General features: G+C 33.5%; 2 protein-coding genes across 7 annotated transcripts; both read right to left on the reverse strand.

Moving 5' to 3' along the window:
• Positions 1-714: 714 nt before the first annotated feature.
• LOC110628317 (probable inactive histone-lysine N-methyltransferase SUVR2) lies at positions 715-8,226 on the reverse strand. Of its 6 annotated transcripts, none has more exons than XR_006347999.1 (11): positions 7,995-8,207; positions 6,560-6,782; positions 6,450-6,476; positions 5,776-6,370; positions 4,324-5,546; positions 3,850-4,124; positions 3,582-3,648; positions 3,416-3,466; positions 2,449-2,545; positions 2,067-2,285; positions 715-1,690 (listed from the first exon to the last, which is right to left on the reverse strand). XR_006347999.1 is itself a non-coding variant. In XM_021774928.2 (10 exons), the coding sequence occupies exons 2-10, from the start codon at positions 6,740-6,742 to the stop codon at positions 2,263-2,265; spliced, it is 2,541 nt and encodes an 846-aa protein (XP_021630620.1). In that variant the 5' UTR covers positions 6,743-6,782; positions 7,995-8,207; the 3' UTR covers positions 1,996-2,262. The 6 variants fall into 6 exon arrangements, 4 of the variants coding, with proteins under 4 accessions (XP_021630620.1, XP_021630621.1, XP_043804763.1 ...); XR_006347998.1 differs by having other exon boundaries at positions 715-1,700; XM_021774928.2 differs by lacking the exon at positions 715-1,690 and having other exon boundaries at positions 1,996-2,285.
• Positions 8,227-15,770: 7,544 nt separating this feature from the next.
• LOC110627769 (mitochondrial import receptor subunit TOM9-2) lies at positions 15,771-16,325 on the reverse strand. The gene has a single exon (XM_021774131.2). The coding sequence runs from the start codon at positions 16,275-16,277 to the stop codon at positions 15,957-15,959; it is 321 nt and encodes a 106-aa protein (XP_021629823.1). The 5' UTR covers positions 16,278-16,325; the 3' UTR covers positions 15,771-15,956.
• Positions 16,326-21,865: the final 5,540 nt, after the last annotated feature.

Genomic DNA, 21,865 nt, shown 5'->3' on the forward strand with positions numbered 1-21,865 from the left:
TTCCAATAGGAAAAAATCAACACAAGATTTTTTTTTTTTTTTTTTTACAATGCGTTATTTGTATTAAAAAAACGTAAGGTTATTTTACCCTTTTTATTTTTTATAATAAATTAAATAAATAAGAAAAAATTTTAAAAAATAGTATTAAAATATATTTTTATTGACAATTAAAATCGACCCCTAAAATATATAATTGTTCCAAAAAAATCCAATATGCATATTTTATTGGATGTTTAGAATAAGAGTCCAAAATTTTTTTATGAAAATCAAGCATAATACTAATTATTTCGGTAGTTATTATTTATTTATAGAAAATAAATTTTCGTAATTTAAATCTCTAAATATTAAAATTTTACTAAGGAACAATTATAAATTAATATTAAAGAACTTAATTAAAATATTATATAAATAAATAATAGATGCCTTACATTCTTAGATGTAACTCATTATGATCTGAGCATCCAATTTTATGTTATTAACCTTTCATTTTACTTGACACATGAATAATTATCAAATTATCTTAATTCATATGTTTAGCTTTTATCTTTCCATATTTCTAATTTCATAAGCTTAAAAAAACCCACTTACATTTTCTAACCAAGGCAACTTAATGATTTATCTGGAATATCCCACCAGAAATTGAACCCTGAAAACCTCAACTATAATACCTCTTTCATAATCAGTTATGTAGTTCAATAATACCTCCAGAAATAGAAAATGCATTCAAATTGATAGAGTTTAAATTGGCCTAACAGCTTTTTTTATTTTATACAAGTTCCGCCCCTTAAACCATGGAAATCTGTCAAAATAAGACATTCTGGAAAGCAACTCAATGGAACATTTTCTCCTAAAGTAGTCAATATAGAAAGCTTAGAAGAGTTCGATTTGAGTGACAAACCAGGACAGAAAAAATTATTCAAAGCATCCATACATATACAACGGTTAAATATAAATACCATAGAGGAATCTATACAAACATACAACGATTTGTATGGCAAAACTTTCCATGGATGGATCGGACTTGGGAAGCATGATCATACTTTATGGTGCCTCTACCAGTTTCTTAGGACGCATTCCTGAAGATTTTGGCCGCAGTTTCTTGAGTAATGCAGCTTTCTTTATACTCGTCTGGAGAAATCTTGCTTCATAATATACCCGCAGAGCATTACCTTCATCTCTCTTTTCTCTTGCATTCATAGTCATTGAGTAATTCAATTATCCAAGGGTCTCCAGTGAGAAATCTATTGCCTGGCTATAACCCTTCACATCTTACAAGTTTCACGTGGCAATTTCTCAAGCCAAGCCATGAAAGAAACTGAAGATGGAGAGGAACAAGAGGCAGGGATTGATGTTCTGAACTTTGTGGAGGCTGGTGAATTCTTGTAACCTCATGCAGACATTGAAGAAGAAATTACCCTTCACTTTTTCCGACCCAGACTTCAACAGGGAGGCGAAGATGGTTTCACTGGTACCCTTTGTGAGCAATGGGGCGAAACAGCTTCTGAAGAAAATTACCTTGTTCCGTAACTAGTTCTTGAACAAGGCTAGTACTCGGTTACTGAACAAGAAATGGATGTGTGCTGATGATGCAACTCAAGTAGACTAGAGGAAAGAACATATTTTTCCAATGCTCCTGAATTTTCCTCCCCAATGGGAATTGCCATGTTTGAAAATTTTACATCAGCTGGACCTGGATTAATCTATATTGACATTATTGCTCCCATATGATTCGGCGGCTATAGATTTTTGAAACTACGGTTACCTTTCACTCAATTATATATGTGATAAACCTAAAAGCTGACAATATTTGTTTTCAAAATTAAGACCTCTATGTCAAGAATTTGACAGAAATATTGACATGCATCCACATTAAACCTCTAAAACTAAGACCTATGTGTCAAGGATTTGACAGAATGATTAACATGCATATATTGCTAAACCTTTCCAAAAGTTCTATTGGGAGAGAGAGAGAGAGAGAGAGAGTGCGAGAAAGTAGAACTTGAAGAAGGTGGATTGTCTGAGGTTGAGCTTTAAGATGAAAAAACAGACGGCTGATATGTACATACCCTTGACAGATTTATGTGGCACTACAAAATGGCCCCCCAGTCTCACAGAATAACACCTTAATCTGCATCAGTTACATTACAGTTGATAGAACTGATACAGGTTACAGCAAAATCCAGTCCATGAAACTTTTCGTCCTTGTCAAGGGAGAGAACACCTCTGCAAAACATCTGAGTCTCATAATCCCCATGTATCACGTCATCTTAATGAAGATTTGGACCCTGCACAGAGAAAACGGTTCTTAGTGGGGAAATGGAAGGAGAAAATGGATGACCAAAAGCAAAGCATCACAAAGTTCAACTAATCAATTGTAGTGGGGAGGGTATGCTGGGCATCAGCTAGCAATGTTGTGCCCAACAATGGTTTCCTTGAGAATGAACTTACTATTTGGACGTTTCATGTTCCTGCAGAACTTGCTGCCACATAGGCACCGGAACACCTCCATGGGATTATCATTGTCATCAAAGTCAATACCATAATCCTGGAGACATAACAAGTATTGATTTAGAAAAAGAACCAAAAGGAATCCTCAGTGTTGCAATTGAAGTTAGGTCTGCATGTGAAATAAGTTGAAGTACATCACACAGAAAAGAAAGTATTAACAGTTTATGTCTCGAGAAAGCAATAAAAATTTATCTATATATCAAAATCATGCATGCAAGCAAATATTTTGGGTTGTCAATACATATTCAATGATATCATCAAAATCAAAATTAAGGAAAAATTATCATCTTATGCTTTACATTACAATTTTTTTTATCCACAGATGCAGTATGCACTATGCAGATCCCAGAGCACACATAACAACTGATAATGAGGTACTTTATTGTGCTTCACATTTTCAGACAGTCAAATAGTCAACTGCCAAAACTGGTGAATAGCAAATCATATATGCTTCTAAATGTTTAAAATTTTAAACTGATGGTTCCACTGAAGGCTAATTGATATTCTACTCTTTCTATTTATCGTGCACAATACTGTTCATTTCAAAGAGACTTTAGCTGAACAATGCCATACAAGGCCCAATGGTAACTGAAATATTCTACTACATGGTTAAATAGATGGTTCCACCAGAGAGGTGCCATTATTGTCACAAGTACATGTATGGCGTGACTGAAAGATACAAATTGGACAACTGAAGACAAATTCTACCAGAAGATACTGATTATACAAGAGAATGACTCCCAAGTTCTCAGAACAAACTAAAAACTATATCTGCAAACCCAACACATCAAATATGTAATTAGCATACAACAATCGAGCAGACCCACATTCCAATGACTTACAATCTATGTTCAACAAAGCCAACACTGATAAATGGCCCAAAAGAAAGAAACAGAGTATTGCTCACCCAAGTTAGCTCCTCCAAGGCATTTACCTCTCTTGCAGTAAAGAAGGCAAGCTGCATAACAATTCTAGGTAAGACATCTTAATCTTATAAATGAGAATATAACATATTATCCAACCATCAATAGACAAGATAAAATAATGCAAACTAAAAATGCAGAAACTCATACATGATAATAATGATGATCAGGGGTCTCCACCTTAACTGGGATCTCAATCAAATTTGCATCAAGGCACCTAGGACAAGAGAACAAATATATTAAAAGGGGTCAACTTCATCCTTCTTTTCCAAATAACAGTTGAATTCCCAATTTTCCAGTGCATCTGAATCATGCACACCAATAGAACCAACATTTAACAAGAAGGAAAAAAAGTAGTCTGAAAAGCACAGAAAGTTCTGCCACATGATCCGATTAAAATGAAAGAACTTTAGATCACCTATGATTTATAAACCTAGCAACATTCCCATAGAATGTTGGGTCCAAACAAAGGGCTTCTTCTTCCTTCAAGGCTCCTTTCAGGCACCAATATGCATCCAATAGAACTGGATAGGTATGCCGCTCATTATTAATGCCTCTTCTCCTCTTTATGTTCCTCTCATGCAGCTCTTTGTTGGTAAGTATTTCTCCAACATATTCACATACAAATGTCCCTTTTGGCAACTTTTCTAGGGTTCTAAGACCCCAACCCTTTCCTTCAGATGTAAAAAAAACCTGAAGCACAAAACAATTAGAACAAAAGCAGTCGTCTTCATAGTAATAACTATCATGTCTTAGTGGTATAAATTTCTACCAAACCTAAAAATAGATTAAAGGGCATAATTATTAGTTATCACTTATTTATCACTAGAACATTTAAAAATATTTTATATCAGTAGTGAAAAAATTAAGAAAAACAGGACCATATCCACACCTGCAATTTGCACCTTATACCTCGCTGCACAATTCGATTGCCACACCGCTTATGGCACGCACATTTGCTCCAACATTCTTTAATATATGCCCTCTTCAAGTGACCCTTGCATGGTTCCAAGATCTCATCATTTTTTGCACTTTCGAGAGGGCAAACTTTACAATACAAGAGGCATTGTCTTTGAGGATCACGGGTCATATAGATACAATCTTCCAAGAAATCCTCTCTAACGAGGCCTTCTGATGTGTATGCAAACTTATGCCCAGTTTCACGAGCACAAACACAAACTGTGGTTGAGGATAGACAATCACCAATACAAGAAGAACAGCAATCTTCAACCTTAATTTGAGAAAGAGTGAATCTTAAATAAGCATTTTGGTAAACCAGGTTGTGAGGAATGTAGACAAAATGTGGAGGACACTCATTATTGATTTCATTTAACCATGAAATCTCAACTATTTCTTCTCCCTTAGTTATGTCATTGAAGTCATAAAGCAACCTTAGTTCCTCAGGAGTAAGCTGATGCTGTGGAACAACCACCAATTGATGCGACTCAGGGCCTCTCAATTCCACTCCTCCATTACTTTCAACAGAAACATTCAGGCAATGTGCATCCACACTTAGAGGTTGTATTTGCCCTGGAAATTGGGGTCTGCCAAACTGGGAAAAGCAATGGATATCAATTGATGAATTTGAAATATTGAGCGGTATACAATTACTTCCTCCAACACCCAAAGCACTGTAAACAGGTGATTTCTTCAATGCATCAACAGATGTTGTTACATTCATTAACCTTTCCTGCGTTTCATGAGAGGAATCAGTTGCCAATTCCAGGAAGCACTCACACATATCTTTCAGCATTTTCAAGACAGAAAAGTTGGGATCAATAATTTTATATGACCGGAGACACTTCTCCTGCATTGATTTCAGAAGTTCATCTTGACTAGGCATGTGAAAATTTGGTCTTCCAAGCATAGAGTTGCAGCTCAAAGAAATTTTCACCTCTCCCAATGATGACGAGGCAATCTCTAAGTTGGCAGGAGATTCCTCCAGAACAGCAGCAAGCTCAGAGTTGGTTCTTGCATTATTTGATGAAGCTGGAATGCTGTCACCTCTGTCTTCTTCAGCTACAAAATTAGATGCTAGAGGCTCCTGATCATTTCGCTTTCCTTTTAAAGAACTCCTAATAGAATTATCTCCTTTGCTTAAGGAATCTGGAAATGCTGGAAAAAGAAAAAGAAAAAGGAGAATTAGTGCACTGGGGAAAAAAAAAGAGCCCAAGATTCAATTGACAATTTTACAGAAGAAAACAAGAATAGAACCCTAACAAAGACATCCTTTCAACTTCAACTTGCACAGAGATGGTAAAAGACTGAGCTCTTTCAGCAACATATAAAGTATATTTCATAGTTGCACTTGGAATTGTCAGTTTCATTAATATAATTGATTTACCTGGTCGGATCACAGCAATAGGAACCTCATAACGAGGTAAGTCATCAGGAGGAAAGTCATCAGTATATGGCTCATCTTTAGGCTTGATCAAAGCATGAGAATCATGCACCTTTTGTTTGGGAATTGGTACACTTTCTGTATCTTTGAACCGCACCGCATGACATGGCCTGTCTACAATAGGTCTCTTCTCTGTAGGAGCAACCTGGAGTAACAAAGGTTCTTTTCCCTTGTATGAATGCCACACCTGAGGAGACTGTAAATCAGAAGGCAGACTTCTGTCCATAGAAGGGTTAGGGCTTCCTTGTGCTCCGAAGTGAATAGGTGATGCCGGTTGCTTTCCCATATTTCTAGTATGACTCTGGGTTGAAACAGGCCCAGATTGCAATTTCATCATGTCTGGAGATCTCTGGAGAGAATTTTTGTCCGGAATCTCTTCATCCTCCAATTTAGGTTTTCTTAATGAAGTTCCATCTCCCATAGAATTGCTGATATTAAGCGATGAAGAAGGTTGCCCTTCTTGGCTTCTTAATCGCAATCGTTTTAATGGCCGTTCAGGTTCATCATGCACCTCTGCTTCATCAGCAAACTCTTCTCCCTGGTACTCAAAAAAGACAAATCAGATAATGAAGGCAGACAAGTTTAGAACAAGAAACGTAAAACAGAGCATCACCTACATTAGCATTCTCTTTCTCCTCTGAGACCTAGTAGGATCAAAATCAAATGAACACTGTGAGAACAAAAGACAAGTAATCATGATAAATAGGTAACAGGAGAAGAATTGCACCTTAGAATCATCATCATCAAATATGGCATCTGCAAGAACCCTATAATTCTCTTCTTCAATAAGTTCCCAATTCTTGTCATATAACTTGAGAAGTTTTTTCAAAACTGGTTTCACTTTATCTTCATTTATGCCAATAGCCTTCATTGCACGGAAGGCCTTCAAAACTCTAGGATTTGGAGCCATATTGAACAGTAACTAGTCGTCGGAACATCAGATGTAGTTCCTACATTTTCTCATTTTCATAATAGATATGGACAATTAAGAAGAGTAAGACCAAATGTACTCTTTTCTAATATAATTATGAGGAAAGTGAATTACCACATAAATAAAAAAGAACAGCAACACAGTAAAGTGGAACACTTGAAAATGAAGAAAATAACAAAAAGAAATATACACCTTGACTCTGTCACTCAAGGACCCAATAAAAAAGGACTTCAGTTTCTATACATTTGATATGCTGATAAAAAAAAAATAGAGAAGAAAAACCTTAATTTTTCTTCAATGACAAAAAGCTTAACATTTGGGCCGTAAAGATAGATTTGTGAAGTTGGTTTTAATAGCAAAAGAGATGACAAAAAAGTTGTCATGGCTACAGACTAGTGATGACCACAATTGAAAATGATTGACAAATTAACACGCATGTGCCTTCCCTTTCATTATGAGTTTGTAAAGTGGTTTTAAAAGGAACAATCATTTTCCAGAAAATAGCTTATGTTCCTTTGGGGAAAGAAAATATATTCTATCCGCGAATTTTCTTACATATTGTAAACATCAAAGACACGGAAAATGTTGTAGTAGAAACAAAGAGCTTAAGTGAATAAGACAATACACACAGCTTTATTCGAAATGTAAAACCAGCTCCATGAACTAATAGCAAAAACACACCTTAAAAGCAAATAAATAAACAGAGAACTTAATTAAGAGCTGTTAGGTCAATACACAAGTACCCATTAAGCGAGATTCACTGATATACAAAAAAAGCACCAATTCAAACATTTAGGACTCAAAATTACATGATTACCAAACCAAAGAACAGAAAACACACAAAGACCTCCCTGGAACAACACTTTCGACCAGTCATTTTCCACAAAAAAAACAAAATACAAAACTCTACCAAAGCTTAGTAAATTTTCTTCTCTGAACGAAAGGGTAAAAGACGACTATCGATAATCAGTTTCATCCTCATTTCATTTTCTGAGCAACCAAAAGGTCGCCAAAAGTGAAAGCCAAAAAGAGAAGAAACTTTAATAAGGGCAAAAACAAACAAACAAGCTCAATGTAGTTCATCACTGAAACCAAGAAAACCCTAAAAAAATCAAAACAGAATTGAACAGAAACACATTGAAAGCAGAGAGAAATAGCTTTTATCATAAACGACTAATGGCAGCATATAGGAATCTGAGAGAGAGCGGAGTATTTGAAAAAACAAGCTTACCAGGCGCAAGAGTGACACGGTGATTTTAGAGTGAGAAGCTGAAGACAGTGAAAATATCAAAATATAGGGCGAGCAAAAAGAGGTTTAAAAAACGCGAGCTACAATTTACCGATGACAACGGGTTGGCCTTACTCGAGGAATAGCGCGTGAAATTACTAATTTGCTTTTTTTTTCTGAGAATCTTTACTTATGAGTGGCGCGTACAGAATAAACGCCGATTGGATGCAGTATTGCAATGACGAAGAGAGGGCTGTTGGTATACCATGGAGTGCTGATATGCATCTTAGAGTAGTGCCTGGCAGTAAAACGTAGGATTATAAACGAATCAAATTCTTTTTTTTAATTATTGGAGTTTTAGTTTCTAAAAATTTGATCTTTAAGTTTAAATTTAATTTTTAAATTTATTTAATAAATAAATTAAATTTATAATTTATAATATTTGATTGGTTAAATCTCATAAAATTAACTTATTTTTTTAATTATAAGTTTGCAAACAGTATGATAGTTTGAATTATTAGTTTAATTAAACTTTAAAATTTGTATGTATTTAAATTATTAAAATGTAAAAGTTTATCAATTATATATATATGTATATATATATAATTAAAATTATTTAATTTTAAATTTATTAATATTAAATTAAAATTTATTATAAATATAAATAAATTAAATTATTTGAAATTAATTTCAATAAAAATTTTGATCCATCTAATTTTATTTATTAAATAAATTAAATTTAAAATTATTAATATTCAACTCAAATTTAAAATAAATTTTTTATTCAAATTTGATGAACTAATCTTTAACTTTTCAAAACTCAACTAATTTTGGGTCATTTATAGGTTTAGTAAAAATTTTTCTTGTATGACTTTTTAAATAATTTACAATATAATCACTTAAATTTAGTAAAATTCATAATAGTCTCTATTTATTTAATAATAAATAATTTAATTTCTAAAATTTTATTTTATTAATAAAATAATATTTATATTAAAATTATTATTAGTTAAGTGTTAATTAAAAAAGTCATTTCAAATTAAAACGATTAAATTACTATAAATATTAAAATTATAAAAAATAAATTACTATAAATTATTAAATTTAAAAATTAAATTGTTATAAAAATAAATTTAAAAAATTAAATTATTATATTTTAATAATAATTTAATAAAATAATTATTTTATTAATAAAATGAATTAAAATTATTTATATTAAAATGATAATACTTAAATTGTGAGTTTTATTATATCTATGAACCTATATTGTAAATTATTTTTTACCCCTCTGAAATTATAGCATTTTTTTTTCTTTTTACTATTTTTTATTATATTTTTGTTTAAAATAAAATTAGTTTTAAGAATTAATTGATAATAAAATAGTATGAATGGATGATATGTGTTGTAAAAGATATTATAAAATTTTATTAATTATATCTTTTTTATTCATATGGAAAAAAGAAATAAATATTTTTTGAAATAGAAAAAATACATTGTTTTTTAGGCAGTTCGGTTCAAAACCGATTAAGGTAAAAGAAGTTGAAAATTTTAGATTTGATAGAAAAATATTTTTCGGAAAAAATATTTACTGAAATTTTATAACATTTAGAGGTGCTAAAAAATTAGTTAAAAATTATTTTTTTAATAAAAAAATTATCTTTTATATTTTAAAAATTTTGTAAATAATTATATATATATATTTAATAATATATTTTATTTTATAAATTAAAATTAAATAATAAAAAATAAATTATTTAATTAAAAATATTTTTAAATATAAATTATTTTTTTATAATGGATAATTTATAATTATTATTAATAATTTATTTAAGTAATTGATAAAATTTTAGAAAAGATAATTATTTAATCCATTAAATTTAATAAACCTTATTAGTTGATTTTTACAATTTTTTAAAATACATTAAATCCTCCTACATTATAAATAATTAATTAAAACGCTTTTCCGTCCAATTTAAAGCGTTATTAGAGTGTGAAAGAATTCGGGTCAACAAAATCATTATTTCAATTAATTTTAATTTTTAATTTCAAAATTTTCAATTATTTTGATTCGGTTCAATTTTAATAAGAAAAAATTAAAAAAATTGAACCGATTAGAAATAATAATATGTTATTTTTAATTATATAAAGAAATTAAAATATATTAAAATTAAAATATTTTAATTAAATTTAAAAATAGTAAAAATAAAGTATAAAAAATAAAAAATTTATTAAAAATTAAAATTGATCAAACCGATTCGATTCGATTTAATTTCTGATTAAAATCAATTCGATTTAATTTTTATAAATACTAAAATTTTAGTTTTCAATTTATTCAATTTAATTTGATTTTAAATCGAACCGACCGAATACTAAGACTAAAAAACTAAATTATCATTCACCCTTCCTTGTGAATATCTAATTTAACTAAATCTTTAAATTAAAAAAAAAAACCTCCAACATCACTTTTTATCCGCTCGTTGTACTACCAAAGAATATGACATTTTCAATGATAGAAAAAAAAAAAAAGAAAATTAATTAAGGAGAGCAAAAATACTTGCAATGAAGAAGAAAGGGACAATATAGAAAGGACAAGCAAGAAAACAAAAGACTTAAGGATGTTTCTCTCTTTTATTAGTGCCTTGACTAATGGTAAATGAGACTGAAATTGAACAGAGAGTCTATTAAGTTAATTATTTGAAAAGTGGAGAACGATTTAACGTGGTTTTAAAAATGTAGGAAGCACTGGGTTTCACAAAATCTGAATAACTAAATAATTATTTTTTTCAAAATTTTTATATAGAAGTTGTGATCAATGTGTAAAATGAACAATTAAAATATATATACCCTATAATGATTTCATTGTTAAAATAAATATATACAATTTTTTTTTAATAAAAAAATGTAAATTTTATTAAATTTTAAAAATGATCAACTCATAAATATAATTAGGAGACCTGAAATACCATTATTAGTTCGAACAAGTGCATGAGTTACACAACAGACCTACGAACAAAGTTAATAGAAATAAAAATTATCTCTAAGATAAGAGACTTACAATAAAAAAAAATACTACTAAATGATGACAAATCATGATAATTAGGATCAGTTATAACTTAAATTAAAAGTTGAAAATCTGACTTCACAATAATCGACAATCAATCACCATCGTTTAAGTTAGCTTAAAACTTCCTTAAAAATTATGGTATGAAATATCAAAATTACTAAGAATTCGTTATTGACGTACTACAATAAACTCACCATTTCATCCCCTTAACACACAACCCACTCCCATAACTTGATGTAGAAATAATGCAGCATTAACATTACTTCCAATAGGTGGATTTTTCCATTGGACGCAAACCAAATCATTAACAATCAACTCCCTCTAACTTTTAGCCATCTCTCAATATTGAAAAAGAGATTTTGCATGCTTAATCACAATATGAGGTGGACACATTTTATGTTTTCATACCACATCATTTATATTCTCTCGTAAAGTCCAAATTATCATAATCACCTTTTTGTAAAATAGAAACAAAAACTGAATTGCATATCCGAACAAACCAATCACTAAACGACTGCATGTGGGAGAAAAGTCAACCAAATTCAGTCATTATTCAATAATCGCGAGTAAAAGGACAAGTAACTAGAGTATGTATTATCGTTTCACTTTAACTAGAGCAAATAGGACAAGACTCACTGATTTGGACATTCCTACGGATTAAATTAACCAAGCATGGAACAGCATTAAGGTAAACCCGCCATACCATATTCAAAATCTTTGGTAGAGTCCGAATATGCCAGAGTTTTTTCCACATTGATCTAATAGCAACTGAGCAACTCAAGTGAATAGTCTGTGTCAATGATCTATAAGCACTTCGAACCGAATAGAATCCACATTTCTCAAATTTTTATACCCAATTATTTGTTTGCCCAATGATATTCAAAGTGATAGACAATATATTATGAGTATCAACATTAAATATAAATAGAATCAAATTTCTTTTTCAGCATTCCTATGGAATATATAAAGTTATTTTTTTTAAATAATTTAATTTAAAAAAATATATATTAATTAATTCTTCTAAATATTAAACTAGAAAAATATAAAAAATATTTAAAAAAAAATTACTTTTTGTCAAACAAAAGTAACTTAAAATTGAGTTAATTGATTTGTTGAGAGATAGAGAAAACTTGTAGAGAGAATTTAGTCTAGTTTGCATAATGATGAATTGACATCCCGTGGATATTTTAAATGAAGACACACGGACAAAAAGTATCATCAGACTTGAGCTGAATTTACCATAAAAAATATATCATCAAAGTATTAAACTAATTTGATATGAAATACAATTATTAACATATCATAAAATAGATTAATGCATTTTCATGTGCAAAATCGTCACCTCTTTAAATTTTTTCAAACTTTCTTATGTTTTTGTGAGTAACTTTATTTTTAAATTATAATTTGTTTTTCTAAATACTTTTGTTAAACATATATTTTTTTTTATCAGAAAATAATGGATAGAAATTTAATTTTATATTGTGGTAAGAAAAAACTAATTAATTAGTCACTTAATTTTAAAAAATATATATTTTTAATATTTTAAAAAATTACTAACCTTTTTATTAATTTTAAACATTAACCACTTTAATATTTAATTCTTAAAATTTGTAAAAATTTATTAATTGATATCTTATTTTTATAACAATACTTATTAATTAATTTATTCATATTAAATATATTTTATATTTTTCTTAAACACTTGATGCTAAAATTATTTTTTAAAATTTTATAAATATTTTAATATTCTTTTAAAATCAAAAAATCCTTTAAAAGATATACTTAACAGATTGACGAGCCTGTTGATAGAAATTAATATTACTTCAAATAAATTTTCCTTTTTATTTTATAAGCCTCTCAACTAAGCTCCTATAAATTAATTTCCACAGTCGCAAAAAGTACAAATATCCCAAGAAATAAACCCATATACGTTTAGCAACATATGACATAATTCACAAATTTTAAATCACCCATTCAACATCTATACCATTTTTAGCAACGTGGGTTGCAATTACTCAGTAATTAGATTTAAAATGTCATAATTGAAAGTTGATATATGAAGATTAGGCTAAATTAGCACCCAAATGATCAATTGGGATCTCCCCACTTAATGTTTCACTGTTTGCCAAGGAATGATAAGCCCATGCCCAAAAAGAGGGAAAAAACAAAAAAAAGAAAGCAGAAATGCACTCACTTCGTCTCGGCAGCTCTTAAAATTCATACGATTTCCGAGGGCAGCACCTCCAACAAGGTTTCTTTTTTTTTTTTTCACAAAAAACCAGCCAGTAAGATAACCAGCCGTCAAACAGGATCAACACTGAGATAACTCTTCTTCCTTTCCTGCTATTTTTTCATTACAATCTCGAAAATTTTGGAGTGTCAAGAGCATGTACTTCGGCATTGAAAAGGAAATCAAATAGATTTAGCACATCAAAGCTTATCAGTTTTTATCAGACCGACTGCTCTCACATTTGCGCTGTTAATTCAAGAAATTTATGTTGCTAATTTTATAAACAACTGCTACATTGAATTAATCAACTCAAAGATAAAATTTGAAAGAAACAGCAGGTCTCGTCAATGCCATATATATTTTAAAGCAAATAAATATCAATGCAAGATTTAAAAAAAAAAAAAAACATAAAAAAACTATATTTTTTCAAGTTATAAACTAAGTTCAAGAATCTTCAAAAAACACACACAGAAAAGGAAAAGGAACTCATTTTCCAAATCTCAATGAATAAATTTCATGCACATTCCATTACAATCCATTTTGAAAGGAAATCAATAATTTATATGAGTTTTCAGTTCAAGAAGTATGATTTAAGATTTTTTTAAGAGAAAAGGAAAATTATAAATAAAATTTGACAGAGTATTTGAAATTACATCTTTATAGGTATTTCAAGTTCACATCACACCCAAATCTACAGTCCAAATATAATAAATTCACTAGACCAAATAAGATATATATGAATATAAAAAACTATGCATGTTCCTCACTGCAAACAAAAGTTGTCCAAACACAATGCAATTGTAATTTGAGAAATAAAAGCCATAGCAAAATGATTAATAAACCTTCTACTTCAATACTTAGGTATGATGACAAGATATATTAGTGCTTTATTCTTACAATGATCATTGAATTTTGGTTAATCATTTGCATTAGGGAACATTACACATTCACATGTCAATGTAATACAACTTTGATACATCTTTAATAAAAATATTGATCTATATTAAGCACCACGCATCTCGCATGTACTCAGGTGGCTTGATCTTTTAAGTGAGTATTTGAGTAAAAACACTTTGTTTGGGCTTTTAAACAGCAAAACAAAAACCCTAGCCTCTCGCCATTTGTTTTAAACAATAGCCAGCAACCCCAAAGACTATATACTTCCTCTCTCTTGCTCTCCTAAGCCCTAACAGCAGCAATATGTAATCCTCACTTTTCTCCCTCTTTCTATCCTCTTCTCATACTTCCTTTCTCTTTCCCTTCCTCTCTTTCTCCCTGCTGGACCTGGCACAGCAGCATATCTGTTTTTTAACTTTTCTCTCTTCTTCTCTTCTTCCATTCTGCTCTTCTCTTTCCAACATGGCATTAACAGTAGCATGTTTAATTTTAATTACTACATATGAGTGAATAATTGTGTCACCTATGATGCCTCATGCAAAAAGTTCATCGCCTCTCACATATTGTCTAAGGCTATAGAGTATCCTGATGCCTTAGTTTCATTTCTCACCTTAATAACACTAATTATATCTATAAGAAAAACAACTGAAACCTCGTTTTTTTATATATTATAAACCATTTTCTGATTATTGATATTTACATTATCTTTTAATTCTAACAAAATATTACAATAAGTTTTTGCACAAGAACTTGTGCTGACATACATTTCAAATTTGGTCTCCCTTAATATGAAGCTCGCTCTGCATCACCATAAGCATTAAATTTTAAATGAAAGCTTAAGCTGTTTTTCTTAATGATGAATCATGAATGCAAGCAAAAGCTAGTAAGCACTGAAAGGTACTGTAAACCCATTAAACGCCCTTCTCTAGAAACTAAAGAAGGAATTGGTCAGTTTACCCAAAAATGAAATTGTGTGTGTGCCTCTTTGTCCTCCCAAGCAAAGTGTGATCCTCAAATTGCCCAAGAAAATTTCAGTCGAGGGACAAACATCGATTCCTTCCACATTATACATGACTACATATCCCTATCACACAACATAAAAATTTCTTAAGCTGCACTCCCTAAATTAACTAATTCACCTTCAAAGTTGTCACTGAAATTGAAGTAAATCAAACCTATGACCCATTCTAGTGGTTACTGGTCAGTTTAATTTGTATAAATTGAAAACCTCACCAACAATGTTCTCAAACAAAAAAAGTTACCTGAATCCCAGCCAGAAAGCTTATAATTGATACAATTCACACCTCCAAGTGTCCACAACGGCCACATTTCAAATTGCAACAAGAAATCCACAAAAGAATATAACAACTGCTCTGCCATTATGTCATCCAACGCATTCAAATAAACTAACGTATCAAAAATCTAATAAACGATATGCCAAATTCATTCCCAATTAAGTCCACAAAATTTTTAAAATGAATCCAAATTAACCATTTTCTCTTGACAAATGACAAGCATAAATCCTCGAGCATGCACACATTGACTAACACTCGCACAAATAAACAAACGAAAAACTCACAACAGCATAGAAATCGCTGAAAAATCCAACTTAAATTGCAAGCAAAACCTGGAAATTAAAAAGGGATAAATGACAATAAATTATTGTACCTCAAAATCCCAATTCCTAAGAGACGCTACAAGTGATATGAAGATAGACTAACATAACAAACACAAAATACCATTGCATCCCTGACCTGACCCGATCCGGTTTCGTTCACTTTGGGGGCGCCCCGACTGGCGGGGCTCCAAGGAGGCTTTGCTGCTGGATCTCGAGCTCGTTAAATTGCTGTTCTCGATCCATCTCAATGATTAGAGGCACCACCAGGATTAAGAAGGTGGTTCCCGCAATCCACGCAGCCTTGCCAGTGCTGCGTAGGAGCTTCTTGGTAACGAAAGCGGCGTCGCAGGCAGCTTGCTTACCTTTAGAGACGATCTCGGAGTTAGTAAGCTTGGTGAGAATAGTGGGCTCTGAATGCGGCTTCGAGCCTCGCCTCGCCGGCAGCGACACCCCGCCTTTTCGCGACTGGGAGGCCATGAGTGTTTACTGCTAAACTTGTTAGTTAACTGCGCATTGGGGAACTGCTTTATTTAGGCGGTGAAGGAGAGAAGACGAGGGTTTGGTTAAAAAGTAAAACGACTACGTTTTGATGCTCATGATTTTACTTTTCTTTTTACCCTCGAAAGCCTTTCCATTAAAAGGCTTAACGGGCTCAATATAATACATGTCAAAAGAGAAAGCTATAGATAGCCTAAAACAGAAGCCCACAACTCACAAATAAAGCAAGCCCACAAAATATAAGCCCAACATATACCAACGAAATCTAATCGGACTTGTCCTACGAAAGGCGTCACCGGTACCAACACCGAAAGCAAAAGCACCACCCATCCCTGCAATAATCGCAAAATACCAGCAATAGCGACAACCACCTTACAAAAAAGGAAAATGAACAATAAACACCATTGCACAAGGACAATCAACTAACAAACACTGTTAAGACTAACATCACATCTCTAAATATATAAAGATGAATAATGTAGCCATCACCACCTTTTATCACATAAAAATATTCATTACATTTTCAATTTCAAATAATCATAAAGCATTCTGACATAATTAATCATGTTCTAATGCCAAAGAAACTATCAACCTTCATTCAAACTACCATATTTTAAATATAAAAGTTCAATAGTCGATTCTCTGTAGTTCTTTTTTTTTTTCTCACTTTTTTTTATAAAAATTTAAATCGATCTTCTTCTTTCCCTTATTTTAGAATGATGTGAATTGTTTTTGATAATGAGAGTAAAAAATCTGATTCTAAAGTATTTCATTGCTATTACAGTATTTTTAATTTTTTTTCTTTTTGCGATTTACTAATTAACAGTAATTATTATTACCAACTAATTAAAAAATATATAAAAGTGATGGCACTATAAAAACATATGTTATAATTAAGTGACTGTAATCAAAATTTATTTTCTAACATTTTGAAAATTGATATAGTTAAATTGAGTATGATAATTTGTTTCCATATTATTATTTAAAATAATGCAAAATTTTTAAAATTCATTTTTAAATTTTAAAAGAAAATATTTAATTATTATATAATAATGTTGCGTAAAAGTAAAAGGGCAAAAATCAATGTTGGCAAGTGTTAGGTCAAAATTACCAAAATAAAAGAAAATTCATTTTGTATTGATGAACCGAAGGTGCAAACATTTAGATAGTACCTTAATTCGATGGCTTAAATGGATACATTAGAGATTTTATATAGATCTCTTCATACTCGATTATGAAGGACGGTTTGATGAAAAAATAGTTAGGAATCTATTGGACATATCCGGCCGCCACCCTAGTTCTGAGAACTCTAGTTAGATTTAAAATTATTTTAAAAATGCATTAATATACAAAAAAAATAAATAATCATGTATAATTTTTTTTTTTTGAAATAACTTATATATGTCGAATGAAGGATAGTGTAAATGTATGGATTTCACTACTATTTTAGCCTACAAATTTATAAATATCCAATAGTTTTTTCCTTGAAAGTTAGTGCTTAAGAATACTTAATTTTCTTACCATCCCACTAAAAATAAATCAACTTTATATGAAAGGCCAAGAATTTTTTTTTAGTGAAATTAGTCAAATTGTGATCCTAAATCAAACAATATTTATTTCTTTTTAAAAAAATTCAAAAGCATTTAAAATCTATATAGAATATGATGATCTGAGATCCAATGGAATAGGGTTTTACAAGGGTTTTGTATTACTGAATAAGGCCTAAGTTTCCTGAGGAGGAGACTCCTCTTTTATACATTGTCTTGCTTACTGGTGGCGTGTGAAGGTCTCTCCAGGATTGGGCCACGCGTCTCTGCCATGCGGATTCAGAGGTACTAGGGTATCAGCCGCCTGCTCCATGCGTAATGGCCTCTGATTCTCCTCGTGCGTACGTTCGAGCGGATCTGCCAGGCTGTCTGGTGAATATTATTCCGGATCCTGGGCTGGGCTGAGAGTTGGGCCGGATATTAAGCTTGAGTGGAGAGGGTCTGCTTCGTGCGGGCCGGGCCAGCTTGAGTGAGGAAGATGGGCCGAGCCCGGCCTTGAAGGAAGGAGACGAGCCAGGCTTGTTATGCATATCAGGTGTGTGGACCCCTACATCGTGGGCCTTGGGCTGTGGTCAAGCCCCTGGTCCAGGGTGAAGGAATCCAGCGGTCATCAATTGCCCCTTCACCTTCTCGGCAGTTATTGCTCCAACTGCCGAGGGGGTGAATACCAAGAACTATTATGATCGCGCCTGTTCGGGTTCAGGTGCCTTAATAACATCCTTTCATCTTTCAGTCGTTGCGCAGTTTCTGAATTCTATCTGCTCTTTCCTCTTTCTGTCTTTTCTCTATTTTTCTTGTCCTCTGCCGCCTTTACTTTCTTGTCATCATTATCTGGACATCTCCTTTCTTTCCTTTTCTGTGAATATCCCTTTAAAAATCTGACGCCATTAGCTTAGAGTCTAGTGTAGCTCTGTCCCGTGCTAAGTCTTCAGGCTCCGAGTATATATCAGCGCCAGCTTTTATTCATTCTTGAGCCTTCTGTTGAAGCGAGAAATTCTCGTTTTATCTGTGGCAGGTTTATCCGACGCCTTCTTCAAACAGATTGCCTTGTGCCCCAGAGGTTTGCCTTGATTGTGCTCTTATCATCTCAAGGGAGAACTGTTTCTGACTTGTCCCTGTTTTGAAACTTTTTGCCGTTCCTGAGATAAATATGGGTCAGTTCAAAATTCTTGAAAATTTGATGTTACCTCTAAGGCATCTGAAGGGTGCATTGAAGATCCTTCGGGTATGGCAGGCGAAAGGCGGGACCATCCAGCAAGCTGTTGAAACTGCTTTACCCAGGTCGTCTGGCCGGCCTCCTCCTTTGCTTGTTGTCCGGGCTCCAGAGAAGTTCTGGACTGTTGAGGGGTTGGATCTAACTTCGCCTCTTTCCGTAGAGAAACAGGGAATTTCCTCAATGCCCCTGTTGTCCTCTTTTGATATAAATGGGAGTGGCGCCGGCGCTCAGCTTGTTGTTCTTTTTGGTGTGAAGTACCAGTATTATTATGCCCTTTGGTGTGAAGTACCAGTATTACGTGAGACTGGGATCTGCTGCACTCAGTCAGGTCTCCAGCGATTTTTTCGAATGTGTACTTCGCGATCTCTTCGGGGTCATAGCCTCGAAGACTTATGTTTTTCATGTGTGGTGCACGGCCGGCATACCATATCTGAGCTTGTTCGAATGTACCGTGCATCACATTTGGGTAACCGGACGTTCGCCCGGGGGAACAGTGAGAAATGCTTATGGGAATCAACTTGTTCAGTTCCCCTGTAATAGCGAGACAGATCTTGGCCTTTTCTGAAAAACTCTCATTCCGAGCTACGAGAAGTCCTCCGAGCTGAAGACTAGAATAGTAGGGTAGGTGATAGTCGTAGATGAGGAAGTATCTGGATATGTAAATTCTTTAAGGATAGTCTTTCATCCCGTAGTGTAGGCCTTTGTAACGTGCTGTAATGTGCTTTTCTTTTAATGAAGCTCTTGTTCTGATCTAATGCTTAAGCTGTTCTTCTTTTATCATGTGTGAAATACTTTAGGTTGCTCGCCTTATAATTTTAACCGACTGAGCTCTGTCCTGCTTTTTCCCGAGCTAATCTAACCTATCTGCGAGCTCTGATGAGTTGAACTCCGGATCCACTTAGTCGACTGGGCTTCCCAGTTTTCGAACTGGACTGTCTGACCGACCTGTGAGCTCGGTCTTTACTTCGATGAATTGAGCTTTGAGTCTCCTTCATCCGTCCGGGCTCTCAGGTCATGTTGTCTGAGCTGAATTGACCGACCTGAGAGTTCTGTCCTTGCTTAGTGAAATGAGCTCTGAGTTTCCTTTAGCTGGCCGAGCTCTCAAGTCATGCTGTCTGAGCTGGACTAATCCGACCTCTGAGCTCGGCTTCTGATGAGTTGAACTCTAAGCTCTCAGCTTTGTATGACTCCGAGGTGCTTTTGGCGCTCCTTTCCGATCTCCCACCCTTTGTTTAATAGCGGTAAATCAAATCTTATAACTTTTTAAGTGATGCACAAGTCTGACCTTTATCATGCTCCCATTTGCTTGTACTTTTGAGTCTTTTCATAACTTGCCCCTCTGTTTCCTCGGTATTTACCATAGGGATGGTGAAGTAGTAGGCTAAGTTGCTCTGACTGATGAGTTGGGCCTGTATTATGTGGGTGGCGAATGGGCTTTTAAATGATGGACTGTCATCGTATACTTGGCCCTTGATAGATGTAGAGAAGCCCAGCGATCATCCTTTTGCCCCTTTACCGTCTCGCCGGTTATTTTCTAACCGTCGAGAGGGTAAATTTCGAGAACAATTAATGATCGCACCGCTCCAAGACAAAACTGTTCAGTATCAACGCTTTGCCTCATAATAGCCTTTCTTTCTTTCTTTTCGAATTCCTTCTGTCCTTTGAAGAACTAGCTCTTGGTTGCTCTCTGTCTTCCTGCAATTCCTTCTACGTCTCTTTTTTCATCCCATCGTGTTCTCAGGTACGCTTCCTTGTTCTTCTATGGCAAGTTTAAAGCTTCCTGATGTTTTTGACTTTGAGTCGCATATTACCCCTTCCAACATAACTAATCACATTTCCCAGAGGCTTTTAGATACTCCGTTGTATCTTATTCGAGCACCTCTTCCAAATGAGAGGATAGTTCTTCCTTACCCTCGCCCTCCTGGTTTAGTGGATCCTCAAGAGGTTCGTAGCATAGTGTTTTTCCTGAAGCAGAGAGAATTTGGTCTACCGCTTCCTTTTACCCCGTTCTTTGTTGAGGTTTTTGAATATTTTGGGGTAACTCCTCGAATGTTATCCCCAAATTCCATTTTATTCATGTCCTGTTTCGAGTCTATCTGTCTGGGTTGGGGTTTCGCCCCTACGGCCTGTCTGTTTGTCACTTTTTTCCGCCTGGTTAGGGCGAAACAAAACTTCTATTACTTTTCCCCCCGTAATGGGTTGTCTCTTCTTACGGGCTACAAGGATTCTATAAAGGGATGGGTAGAGAATTTCCTTGTGGCGGAGTTAAAATTAGGGTCCTGCCGATCGTGGGATGTGGACCTGAGGTGGGGGGAGATCTTTCCGGGCTGCAACGATCTGCCCGAATTGAGTCTTATTGAGCAGGTTGGGCTGCTTTGACTGACTTTCGTTGAGAGGAAGTATGATGTCGAGAAGTGTATATTTGCGTCAAACCTTAGGGATATCCAGGACACGGGTATAGTGCTTTGTCCGTTTATTCTGTTTTTGTTTTTTCTTTGCTTATGATATCAGGAAGTATGCTGACTCTTTATAACTTCTTGTTTTTTTGCAGCTTCTGAGGTTAGAATGGAGGGCATCAAATTCCCCAAAAATTTTGACCTGTCTCGGGAGAACATGCATGCAATTTTTGACGCCTTTGGGGATGGTCGCTCTGTAACTGAGATTGCTGCAGAGCTGGCTCAGGCCACTTCTTCCAAGAAGATCAGCCGACCTCTTGTCAAAGCCTCTGCTCGGACTTCCAAGCCGAGCTCTCGCAGCATTAAATCAGCTCGGACATCTGGCCAAGGTGGGTCGAGCTCAACCTC

This window comes from Manihot esculenta, chromosome 12 (assembly GCF_001659605.2).
Source record: "Manihot esculenta cultivar AM560-2 chromosome 12, M.esculenta_v8, whole genome shotgun sequence".
Lineage (NCBI taxonomy): Eukaryota > Viridiplantae > Streptophyta > Magnoliopsida > Malpighiales > Euphorbiaceae > Manihot > Manihot esculenta.